General features: G+C 40.9%; 1 protein-coding gene across 2 annotated transcripts; it reads left to right on the plus strand.

Moving 5' to 3' along the window:
- Window positions 1-944: 944 nt before the first annotated feature.
- Window positions 945-8772, plus strand: DMP1 (dentin matrix acidic phosphoprotein 1). Of its 2 annotated transcripts, XM_036244687.1 has the most exons (5): window positions 945-1002; window positions 1487-1530; window positions 4130-4162; window positions 4339-4386; window positions 7456-8772. In XM_036244687.1, exons 1-5 carry the CDS (start codon window positions 945-947, stop codon window positions 8770-8772), a joined length of 1500 nt encoding a protein of 499 aa, XP_036100580.1. The 2 variants fall into 2 exon arrangements, with proteins under 2 accessions (XP_036100580.1, XP_036100588.1); XM_036244695.1 differs by lacking the exon at window positions 4339-4386.
- The last annotated feature ends 4750 nt before the right edge of the window (window positions 8773-13522 follow it).

A 13522-nucleotide genomic window follows, 5' to 3' on the forward strand; every position in this document is an offset into this window, starting at 1 on the left:
CCATATAGTTTTTTGGGGAATATATTTGCCAGGTTGCTCTGCCATACCAAGTTGCATAATCATTATGAAAGTGAATGGTCAGAAATTTCTGTATTTTTTTCTTTAGTTTTCCCTCTATTTATCATATTTTATGTGTTAGTGGAGAAGTGTTTATAGACCTCCTCGTTGAAAAGTCTTTTTTTTTATTAAAAAATTTTTTTTTTCTTTATTGATTTTAGAGAGAGAAACATTGATGAGAGAAAAAACATCGATTGGCTGCCTCCTGCATGCCCCCCACTGGGGATCGGGCCCACAACTTGGGCATGTGCCCTGACAGGGAATAGAACTGGCAATGTCTTGGTGCATGGGTCGATGCTCAACCACTGAGCAACACTGCTTAAACAAAAAGTTTTCCGTTTATCTCTTAGAAGTAAGGTTTATTTTAAACAGCTTTATTGAGATACAATTCACACATATACTTTACCTATTTGAAGTGTACGGTTTAATAGTTTTTAATATATTTACAGAGTTGTGCAACCTTCACCAAAATCAATTTTAGAACATTTTCATCACCTCCACAATTCATCACTTAGCTGTTAACAACCCAACTCCCCATAACCTGGGCAAACACTTATCTACTTCCTGTCTCTATAGATTTGTCTATTTTGGACATGTTATATGAATGGAATTATACAATATGTGGTCTTTTGTGTCTGGATTTTTTTTTCACTTAGTGTAGTGTTTTCAAGATTTCTCTACTTTGTAGCATGTATCAGTACTTCATTCCTTTTTATGGCTAAATAATATCCCATTGTATGGATATGGCCCATTTTATTTATCAGTGGATGGACATTTGGATGAGTTGTTTTTTAAATAGGAAGAAACTGTTAAAAAGTTGAAGCTCCTACATCTTTTTAACATTGACAAAAACATGTCCTTCATCACAGGTAGAAGTGTCACCCGCTATGAAGACCAGCATCCTGCTTATGTCCCTTTGGGGGCTGTCCTGTGCTCTTCCAGTAAGTATCAGGAGAGGGATACATGAAAAAAAGAAACCCCCCAAACCTTTTATACCTAAAATTTCACATTTTTCATTGGCTATGAGCCAAGGTGGCTATGTATGTTTCAGTCAGATGAAAACAGTAGTTTCTTAGGGAGCTGTTTTCTTTAAAATGTCATTTGAGTTATTCCTTATTGTGTTCAGTGGCCATTGATACCAGCCACGAGTCTCACTTTTCTCTCTCCTAAGCAGTGGCTCTCAAAGCGTCATCCCCAGACCAGCGCCATCAGCATCAACTAGAACTTTGTTAGAAATGTAAATTCTTGGGTCCTACCTCAGTCCTACTGAACTAGACTTTCTAGGGATGGTGTAGCACAATCTATATTTTAACAGGTCTCTAGGTGATTCTGGTACTTGCTAAAATTTGACTACTACTGCTCCTAATTAAGTAAGGTGCCTTGGAAATTTCTCTGTGGGCTGACCATGTGCACTGAATTTTCTAGGTAGCCAGGCATCAACATACTGACTCTGAGAGCTCTGAAGAATGGAAGGTGAGTAGAAATAAGATTTTTTGAAATATTTTAAATATATTATTAGTATAACCAAATGATCTTCACTACAAATGTTGAAACTGTTAATGATTTAATGAACACATTAATAACTTAAGACATAGGTAGTAAGAGCTATAATTTTTAGCTCATATAAGAAAATTTAGTTCATATAATACTTCAATTCCAACTTAATAGTATAATAAGGAAGCCTTTTCTTCTTTAGCTTTATTTCCATAATGGGTGTGTATAATAGTGCAAGGGGATGGAGGACAAGGAACCGAGACTGTCCTTGGAGGATTAGGACTAGAAATACGTTTTAGCAGATGTCTGGGTAGGCAGCAGGCCAAGTCCTGGAAAGTGAGAGAAGAAAGAAGAATGCGAGGACACTACAGTCCTTGGAATGATAACTAACAACGGTTGAGTGTTGACTCTGAGTGACCTGATAGTTATGAACTCTCAAAGACTCAAGAACCATTGACAGACACAGTTCTGTGTGCTTTTTCAATTCATAGCACCTAATAAACTAGGTGCTGTATTTTATTTCCATTTTACACACGGGAACCCTGAGACAGAGAGAGTAACCTAGTCTGTCTGGGTTATATGGTTAAGAAGTATTAGAGCCAGACTTTGAACCGGGTCACTCTGGATCTAGATGCACCCTCTACCAGGTGTCCTATCCCCGTCAGGAAGGTGCCGGGTCTAGGAGGTCAGTAGGTTCTCAAGTTTAGAACTACAAGGGCTAAAATCTTCTCTCAGTAAGAGTGTCTTGTTTATTATCTTGTTTCCTGCTGCGTATGATAGAGCGTATGCTGTTAGTGGTGGGAAGATCATGCCCGAGGCCTGAGAGGGGGTCCTGCCCCTGACTGAGGCTGGAAAGGACATGGCAGGATTTCTTACGAACTTGTCTCAGAGATGTCCTTAGGCTAGTTAATTTCAAAGCAGCCACTGTGGATCCTTTCACTCATTCAGCCTGAGACTAAGAGTACCACACACATACTGTGTTCTGGCTCTGGCATGAGAAAAATACCAATGTCTTGCTCCCTTCCGCCCCTTAATTCCAAATGACAACTGACTGTTTCGCTTAGCATAATACTCTCCAGATCCCTCCATATCATCTCAAAGGATAAGAGATCTTTCTTTCTTACAGCTACATAATATTCCATTGTGTATATGTACCACAGCTTTTTAATTCATTCATCTACTGATGGGCACTTGGGTTGTTTCCAGATCTTAGCTATCGTAAATAGTGCTGCTATGAACATGGGGGTGCATACATTCTTTCTGATTGGTGTTTCAGTTTCTTAGGGTATATTCCTAGAAGTGGGATCACTGGGTCAAATGGCAGTTCAATTTTTAACTTTTTGAGGTAACTCTATAGTGTTTTCTACAGTGGCTGCGGCGGGGGGAGGGGGGTGTCAATGGGGGAAAAATGAGAAACATCTGTAACAAAAACAAATTAATAAAAAAAACAAGCAAACAAACAAACAAAAAAGCAAATGACAGCTGACTGGAGTAGTCTGTCACTGTGCCTGCTTGCACTGTCACAGGGCAGAGACTTAAAGTGACTACAGCTCCTTCTGCTGAAGAGAGATCTCCAGCCAAGTGCTGCCCGAGAGGCTTGTTGAGAAGCGGCGGAGAGCAGCTCCTCCCGCTCTACTCGGCATCTCGGGTCTGCACACCCATCTCTCAGCAGCTCTGAGCCTCCTGGGACCTTGGGACTTAGCTTTGCTCAGGGGGAAGGAGGAGAGGAGACAGGGTCAGAGCACCACAGGCTCAGACTTTTTTTTTTGAGTTTTTGGAAGGTTAAAGGAAGTGAAATAACTCAGAACTATGAGTAATTAAGTTTCAGATTTAGAATTTCTTTTTTATTTTGGTGATCTTATGTGACTCGAGAAAGCTTTAATGGCTTTCCCCCTTCAGTTTTGTCTACTATTGAATTTTTATAAAGTGGATATTCTCAAAGTGGATCATTACTTTAGTTGATGTCATATTGAATAGTTCTCAATATGCTTCCATAGGCTGATTTTATCCTCACAGAAACCCTGTGGAGTAAGCACAGTGGCTGCTGATACTCTTTTACAGATAGTAACTGATTTACGAACCAGAAACTGATAGGGGAAGTGAATTGTCCAAATTCCCATAGCATGATCAACCACTGCAATTTACCAGAGACTCAGGGGTTTCCTGAGACACATGAATTTCAACGCTAACACTGAGATGTTGGTTTTCAGGGCTAATACCCAAACCAAGGAGCTAATTGAGACTTAAATCTGGGTTTTGAGTTCTCATGCTGTTTTTCCTATCTTACTTTTCCTCTAGGTTGTATGAACACCCAGTTTCAAAGAAAGTAAATATTTCTCTAAGAGAAATATCAGAAATACAGAAATCTTTCAGGTCTTTATATCATAAGATTCTTTCAGCCATTAGTCACCTCACATTCATTTTTTTTAGCTATTTCATCATAAAATATCATTATTGCTCATGTAATTCAAAATATATATCAAGAAACGTAAAAAAAATCACCTAAAATTATTCTAAATATTTGTGATGACATGATTCATCTGTGAAGAAGTAACTTATTTTCCTTCCTTTTTTACAGGGTCATTTGGCTCAGACACAAACACCACCTTTGGTAACTATCTCATTTATTTGTTGTCATAAACGTCTTCTAAAGTAACGTTAGCAGTTCCCCATTCCCTTAGGCCAGTTGGAAAGCAGTAAATCCCAACCACAAGCAATTGGTGTGTATCAATTTTTTTGCCTTTCCTCAGGAGTTACAAACAATGTCTATATATTTTTTCCTTTTAGGAGAGCAGTGAGTCATCAGAAGAAAGTAAAGTTAGCTCAGAGGAGCAGGTAATTAAACAGACCTTTCTTAACTTTTCAGACTGTTTAGGAATGGAAGGAAATGTTAAATTACCTGGCGACTGTTCTAAATATAACCTTTTCTAACCATTGGTTATGCTGACGAAATAGTCCCATAAAATAGGAGGGGAGAAATGAGTGGGAGAATTCAGATGTGGACATGCTGTTCATTCCATATTTGTCACTGGGGTCAGATTATAGACATTGTGGCCCTTAATTTCCCTCTAGTTAAAAAGAACACGCACGCGTGCGCGTACACACACACACACACACACACACACACACACACATGGTCACAGACTATGTTAGATGAACAACAGTTCATTCATCAGTCTAAAATGTTGCTTTTACAATTAGGGCAGTTCAGATCAGGCAGAGAAAAGTGTCCTGGCTAACATGGCTCGAAGTATCTGCCGGGCCTGGAGACCTCCTCCCTCAAGCACCCTGCTGAGGAGGGACCAGGAGAGCTCTGAGGAAACTTGGAAGAAACAGTGGCCTTAGTAACGACGTTCTCTTTAAAATAGTCTCCTCTGTGGTCCTGGGGTTGAGAAAAGCTGAGTTAACTGATATCTCTTTAACAAAACACTGTTTTTCTCTTTTTCCTCTCTCCTCCTCCTCCTCCTCCTCCTCCTTCTCCTCCTCCTCCTCTTCCTCCTCCTCCTCCTCCGTTTCTCTAAGACTAAATGTCATTACTTTCTTAGCTGTTCTATCATTTTTGACTGGACTAAACCCTATGGGCTCCAGAGATTCTGGAAACCAGGTTTTCCTCTGCGGGGCTGCATTCTATACTCAACCACAGCTGGAAGAGGAATTATTAGGCTTTGTGCCACTACTTACTAAAGGTTTGTTAGAGGAACATTCTAGAAATTGATGAGCATAGAACTGGGAAAATGCTCTCCTCCAGGAAGTGGTGGTTTATTACCACAGTGTTCTCTGAGCTCAAATGCGGGACAGTGACAGTCTGCTTGGGGAGGGTGCCGCATCCCCTGTGGCACAGAGAGCCACACAGACGCTCAGGTGCAGCATTTCAGTGTAAACTACTGATGGGAAGAGACCTCATTATGTCGTATTCCCGACTGGAAACTCAGATGTTGATCGGTAGGAACATGTACAAAAAGAAAAAAAGAATGAACAAGAATGAGAACGAGCAGATTTTCTCAGATCTCAGTGATGATGACTCACCATCCTTCCTTATCTGTGTAGAGCATCCCATTGTTTTACCTACGGGAACAACCTGTCCGAGCTCACTGACCTGAGCTGCCTTGGTAGTCACACTAGCTGCGATCTTCTAGCTAAGCTTTATACGGGCAACTCTCTGCCTGGGCAAATAAGGTATAAGCACGATTTGGGTGAGATGTAGACTGTATTTCAATGTTTTACTTTCATTTTAGCTAAAGATTTCATCCTCTTGCTTTAATACATACCCCCCCCCCCCAACAGATTTGATTCAGAAAAAAAATTTGGGGGTCATTTTTATTTTTTTTATTTTATTTTTTTTTAATGAATTTTTATTTATTTTTTTGTTACAGATATTTTACCTTTTTACCCCATTGGCACCCCCCACCCCACCCCCCTCCACCCTGTCCCTGGCTTAGTTGTCCATGTCCATTGGTCATGCATACATGCATATAAGTTCTGTGGTTTATCTCTTCCCACCCCCCCACCCCCCATCCCCTCTTCTGAGGGATGTCAGTCTGTGCCCTACTTCCATGTGTCTGGGTCTACTGTATTCCTCAGACTGTTATGTTCATTATATTCCGTATATAAGTGAGATCATGTGGTATTTGTCTTTTTCTGCTTGGCTTCTTTCACTTAGGATAATACTTTCCAGGTCCCTCCATGTCGTCTCAAAGGATAAGAGATCTTTCTTTCTTACCGCTGCATAGTACTCCATTGTGTATATGTACCACAGCTTTTTTATCCATTCGTCTACTGGTGGACACTTGGGCTATTTCCAGATCTTAGCTATTGTAAATAGTGCTGCTACAAACATGGGGGTACATATATTCTTCCTGATTGGTGTTTCAGGCTTCTTAGGGTATATTCCCAGCAGTGGGATCACTGGGTCAAATGGAAGTTCAATTTTTAATTTTTTGAGGTAGCACCATATTGTTTTCCATAGCGGCTGCACCAGTCTGCATTCCCACCAGCAGTGTATTAGAGTCCTTGGGGGTCATTTTTAAATCACTTTGTATTTTTCAAATCTCTGTTTTAAACCAAACAGTTTTATGAGTGAGCATTATAAACCAACTCTTTAATTTACAAAAGACTCTGAAAGTTTTTCTTTCTCAGTTTTTAAATATATTTTCTTTATTGAATTTAGAGAGAGGGGAAGGAAGAGGGAGAGAGAGAGAGAGAGAAACATCGATGAGAAAGGGCATTAACTGGGCCCAGCTGGTGTGGCTCAACGGTTGAGCATCGACCCATGCACCAGGAGGTCGCTGGTTTGATTCTTGGTCAGGGCACATGCCCACGTTGTGTACCAAATCCCTAGTGGGACGTATGCAGGAGGTGGCCGATAGATGTTCTCTCTCATTGATGTTTCTATCTTTCTCCCTCTCCCTTTTTCTTTCTCTAAAATCAATCAAGAAAAAAAAAAAAAGAATATTGATTGGCTGCCTCCTGCATGTCCCCCACTGGGGATTGGGCCCACAACCTAGGCACATGCTCTGACCGGGAATTGAACTTGCGACCTCCTGGTGCATGGGTCAGTGCTCAACCGCTGAGCCACACCAGCCAGGCTCTCTGAGAGTTTTTTAAGGAATCATACTTACAATATGATTTGAGTTTTATAAATATGATTCAATAAAGCTTTTTTGAGAATTTTTTTGCAGCATGAGTGAATTATACTTGTATAAAATGGAATGACTTGAGTTTCAATTCCTCTTCCATGCTTTTTAACCTCTGGTAAAGATGTTATTGAGCAGTGAAATTGACTGTGGTTTAGATGAGGGATGTAGGAAGAAGAAAACAGAAAGAACCTAGATGGATACTAGATAATACGCACCCTCTGTATCACCTCCTGTGGTACTGACCATGTCTGTTAACCTCAAACTCCAGGTAAATGAAGACCCCAGTGACAGTGCCGAATCAGAGGAAGGCCTGGGCCTTCATGATCATCCATATGTTCATGGGTCAGCTGGTGGCCTCTCTAGGAATGGAGGAAAGGAAGGCGATGATAAAGATGATGATGAAGATGACAGTGGAGATGACACCTTTGGTGATGATGACAATGGCCCAGGACCTGAAGAGAGACAAGGAGGAAACTCCAGACTCAGAAGCGATGAAGACTCAGCTGACACCACACAATCCAGGGAAGACAGTGCCCCAGATACCACCAGTGAGAGCAGGGACCTTGGCAAAGAGAGCGAGAGTGAGGAGCACTGGGTGGGAGGCGGCAGTGAGGGAGACAGCAGCCACGGGGATGGCTCTGAGTTTGATGATGAAGGGATGCAGAGCGATGATCCAGACACCATCAGGAGTGAGAGAAGCCACTCCAGAATGAACAGCGCCAGTGTCCGATCAAAAGAATCAAAAGGGAACAGTGACGAGCAAGCAAGCACTCAGGATTCAGGGGAGAGCCGATCAGGGGAGAATCCCGCTAGGAAAAGTTTCAGGAAGTCCCGCATTTCTGTGGAAGATGACACGGGTGATCTTGGTAATAGCAACACAATGGAAGACGTCATGAGTGACTCCGCAGAGGACACCAAGTCCAAAGAAGCTGGCCTCAGCCAATCCAGGGAAAACAGCAAGAGTGAATCTCAAGAAGACAGTGAGGAGAATCAGTCCCAAGAAGACAGTCAAAATGGACAAGACACCAGTAGTGAATCTAGTCAAGAGGTTGACCTGCCATCTCAAGAAACCAGTAGTGAATCTCAGGAAGAGGTAATGAGTAAGTCCAGGGGTGACAACCCAGATAATACCTCCAGTCACTCAGAAGAACTTCAGGAAGATAGTGAGTCCAGTGAGGAGGACAGCTTGAGTACGCCCTCCAGTTCAGACAGCAAATCCAGGGAGGAGCAAGCTGACAGTGAATCCAATGAGAGCCTCAAATACTCCGAGGAAAGCCCCGAGTCCGCTGAGGACGAGAACAGCTCTAGCCAGGAGGGCCTCCAGTCTGACAGGGCCTCCACGGAGAGCCAGAGCGAGGAAAGCCAGTCTGAGCAGGACAGCCCGTCTGAGGAAGACAATGACAGTGATTCTCAGGACAGCAGCAAATCACAAGAAGATAGCAACTCTACTGAGAGCAAATCAAGCAGTGAGGAAGATGGCCAGTCAAAAAACACTGAGATAGAAAGCAGAAAATTAACAGTCGATGCTTATCACAACAAACCCATCGGGGATCAAGACGACAATGACTGCCAAGATGGTTATTAGCATCAGCTTTCCCAAGAAGTGGTTCTCAGGTAGAGGAGCCTTAGAGGTTGGAGAGCGAGGAAAGAATTCTAACTGTAACTTGTTTTTATCAGAAGGATAACTGAGGGTCATTGCTTTCTGAAAGGAATTGCTGGACATTACTTTTGTTTCTAGGGTGTCACCAACCGTAGAGGTTTAAATAATGGGGAGTGACACCAGAACACAATGAAACGGGAAGCAAGGAAAGATACGCATTATAGCTTCACAGCTGAAATAGTTCCTAACTCATGAACCTAACAAACAGTTACTGACATTCCATTACATGCCAGGCACTGTGCGAGGTGCTAGGGATATAAAGAAGCTTACGGCTTGTTTCTTGCTCCTGGGGAGCTTACAGAGGGATAAATAAAGCTAAAAAGCTAAAGAGGAATACATATAAGGGAAACAAGAATTACTGCAATCCCATGTGGTGAGTGCTATCACAGAGGTGTGAACACAATTTATGAGAGTGTAGAAGGGGGCAACCAACTTTGCCTTGGGGAGTCAGGGAAGGGAGGACTTCACTGCAGAGAAGACACTGGAGTCAGAACACTTCATAGGATTATTTCACTGACGATGAGAGAATTTCATTTATTCTTGAGATAAGTAACAGTAAGTCCTATATAATTGAATGTTTAGTTTGTGAAAGCACTTTCAAGTTATGAACCAGAGTGAGATGTTTGGATACACACAACTTTTTTCCAACTAATTTATCAGTTTTGACATTTTTTTGGTGGGACTCCCATGAATATCACCTCATTGACCACTGGTGATGATGTGGAGGACTGGATGGGGACAGTGGGAGGAGATTCCTCTTTAAATAGAAAACTTTTAGCTTTATTTATTTTTTCTAAAATCTGTCTATGTGCAATGCTAGGAAAACTGTCCTCTGAGTCCTTTACATATGTTGCACATAAAATTGTATATATAGAATTCAATTGATTTTTGCCAAATACCCTTTGAAATGTTACCTCAACATAAAATATTTGTTTTGTAATAAAGATAAAAATAGCCCAAAGTATGTGCTTATTTTTTATAGTGATAGTATTAGGATATCTGTATATTAAACAACACTTCCTCTAAAACATCACAAGGTAGTTTATTAGCTTTCTTCCATTAAAATAAAAAAATTTCTTAAATTATTTTTTGAAATTTAATTTTATTTATAATTCAGGTAGCACTTTGATAAAATGACTTTACATGTTGTTTATGATATGTCACTGAGTATACCTGTTATAGATATGGAAAAAAGAAAACAAATTCTCAACTTTTTTATGAGGCCGCACCAAAGGGTCGCGGTGTTTGAATTTAACATTAGTTCTTGCTGGTCTCTCAGATTGGCCTTTTGTGAAAACTGTGGGAATTACAAGGAAACGTTCCTTATATTTTTATTATCGTTGGAGGAACCTACTTCACCTCAGCATTTCTACTTTTCGAGCATGCTTTCACCCACATTTCAGCTTGGAGGGCACGGAATGCCTCTACAAATTTGTCACAAGAATCAAGGAGACTTCCCTTGGGTCTGCCCCTTCTCCTTTCTCACTGTTCTCTCACAATGTCAAAGCAGCGGTCACTTGGGGGGATTTTATATAGTGTGGGGCAAAAGTTGTTCATATGAAAAATAATACAATAATAAATAAATAATAATACAATAATAAATTCTGTGTTTTGTGTACTCACAACTATAAACCAACATTTGTCCCATCCCATGTGTGTGTGTATGTGTGTGTGTGTGCGTGTGTGTGTGTATACAATATTTTTAAATACTTCCCCTTTAGATTTTAATTCGGTATATCTGGAGGATCACTAGTTCTCAATTCAAAGTCCGTGATAGATGCATAAAGCCGGCAGCGCCTGTACTGAGTGCCCACGCACTAGTTACAAGGGGCCCTGGAAAACATATTGCATTTTCAGCTTCTCTGTCACAAGATAAATCTTGTCTCTCATCCAAACATATAAGGAGGTAATTAGTATATGTACTATATATAGGAAGGAGCTTCAGATGCTGGATGAGCAAAAGGATTGAAAAGTGTCCCACTGATGGGGAAGAGATCCAGGTTCATGCCAAAAGAAGGAGCAGCATTCATGCCGTGAGAATGACCAAGTCAACGTCCATGGCTGTGGGGTGACCATGTTGGTGACGATGGGAGGAGTGAGACGAATATCAAGGGGAATGCATGGAACACCAAGGCAGCCAAGGGGCCTTGAAATGCAAGAGAGCTAACATTTACTAAGCAATCAATATGCTCCAGATCCTGTGCTAGGTGTCTCACCTTGGGCCAGAGTTCTAGGAATTCCACTGATGGATCCCAGAGATAGAGATTAGAGATGTCATCTATGTGTTCCCAGGCTGCTGTGGCAGACAGGGAAAAAAACCTCTCACATTATACATAGTCAAGGTACTCTAAAACTAAGCTTCATGGGGGAAGGTGTCTCTAAACCCTTAAAATTGTTTGTTAAAATTTTGATATATATGGGTAGAGGAGCCCAAGTATATTTTCATCAGATTCCCAAAAGAGTCCATGACGAAGCTGCTAGAATCTATTCATTAAATAAAAGAAATAACACTGACAATCAATATATCTGTCTGGACCTTGTTCTGTGGAACTATTGCATTCTGGGAAAACCCAGCTCAGTGCAGAGGAATAGATTTGGGGGTATAGCATGTTTCATATTATACGTATCACTTGCTATGCATCACTTGTGTTTATAGCTAAAGCTATAAACCTAAAGGAAGAGGGTGTATCACACAATAGGTTTTTGATCAAATAAATACAAATCTTAAACTTCTCAAATGTTAATGAAAATAAACATTCTCAAAATAAAATTTAAACAACCATATAGTTCCTTTGTATGCTAAGTATATTTAGATTTGGGGTTGTATGTTGACGTTGTAGAGATTGAGAACGATCCCTAATATTCATTCCCCTCTTTTTTGTATCAGCATAGAAGTCTTTGGTTTGGGCGCATCGCTGCCCAGATGCAGACCCCACTTCCCAGGCTTCCTTGCAACTGGGCATGCGTGTGGGCAGATGGGATGTGTTCCGCCTCTCTCCTTTCCTCTCTTCCCATTCGCTGGAAAGTGATAACAATTGATATAGCTCATTTGTACCAAAAGTTACCCTCCTCTTGTTTTTTTTCATGAGAGAGAAATAAACTTCAATTGTATTTAATCCTCCGTATTTTGATGTGTCCTTGTTACAGCAACTTAATCTACATCTTCACTAACACATGTATATACATGCATATTCAGAGACTATATAAATGTAATTTGTAGTTCTTACCAAAAACACGGAGTAATCTTTCCTTTATTTAATAATTGAGGAAAATGTGTTCTTCACACATTTTCCATACGCAGCAAGCTTTAGTATTATCTAGATGAAGTTGCTTTTTAGACTGTGACTTACTAATGAAGTATACAAAAATACACAGGTCAGTTAAAAAGAATGATGTATTTAGGCTTTGCAAATGTGGGAACTGAAGAGAATTCCCCAGCACATAAATTATTCTTTAGGAATAAATAGAAGTTGTACTGATGTTTCATGAAACTGCTAGGAACCATTTAGAAAATGTCTATGTTAAGGACTAAAATTATTGGTCAGAGTTTCAAGTTGTGATGCTGATTATTTACGTACACTTTTCAAACCTGGCCGTTACGAATGAACGCGATGAAAAAGAGGTAAGGGTGTTAGCTTGCTCCCAGTCCGCTGCGAGCTGAATAGCACCAGTTCTTAGCAAAGGCTGAACATCACCGAAGAAGCTTTTAAAAAAAAAAAGTCTTTGCCCAGGCTGCTCAGAGATTCTGATTGAATTAGTCTGGGTTTGGGCTTTGGCACTGACAGTTTTTAAAAGCCTCATTCTGGCCGGTTTTGCTCAGCGGTTAGAGCATCGGACCGTGGACCAATGAGTCAAGGGTTCAATTCCGGTCAAGGGCATGTACCTTGGTTATGGTTCGTCCCGGTCCTGGTCGGGTCGGGTCGTGTGGGAGGCAACCAATGATGTGTCTTTCTTACATCAATGTTTCTCTCTTTCCTTCCCACTCTATCTGATGATAAATGGAAAAATATCCTCGGTTGAGGATTTAAAAATAAACAAGAGGCCTCAGGTAACCCTGGCCAGTGTGGCTCAATTGGTTGAGTGTCATCACAGGCACCAAGAGGTTCCTGGTTCAATTCCTGGTCAGGGCACATGCCTGGGTTGTGGGCTTGATCCCAGTAGGTAGTGTGTGGGAGGCAGCTGATGGATGTTTCTCTCTCTCATTGATGTTTCTATCTCTCTTCCCCGCTCCTCTCTCTCTAAAAACCAATAAAACTTATTAAAAAATAAAATAAGAGGCTAGGGTAATTCTGAAATGTAGCCAGCATTGAGAATCTTGCTATAATATAAGTTAGTTCTGAAAACTTTGAGACACTCTTGGGCCCAAGGTGTGGGCCAAATTTTGGAGATAAAACACTAAACAAACTCAATCCCATTTTATGTGACGAGTTGAATTCTTACATCAGTCACACAGGCTTGGCTGCTCCTTCTGCCAACACACAAATAGGCTCAGCATTTGAGTAACTGGAGCATTTAGCTCTCATCATCTCCTGGATGGTGATTAGTCAAGACAGAACAAGTCATCAGAAAAAAAATGCAAAGATATTTTTGCTTTTGGTAAACTGCCCATCCCAAGGCCAGTCAGAATATAGCATCTCTGAGTTTTACTCTCATTGGCTTTCTATCAGCATCTGTC

This window comes from Molossus molossus, unplaced genomic scaffold (genome assembly GCF_014108415.1).
Source record: "Molossus molossus isolate mMolMol1 unplaced genomic scaffold, mMolMol1.p scaffold_m16_p_1, whole genome shotgun sequence".
Lineage (NCBI taxonomy): Eukaryota > Metazoa > Chordata > Mammalia > Chiroptera > Molossidae > Molossus > Molossus molossus.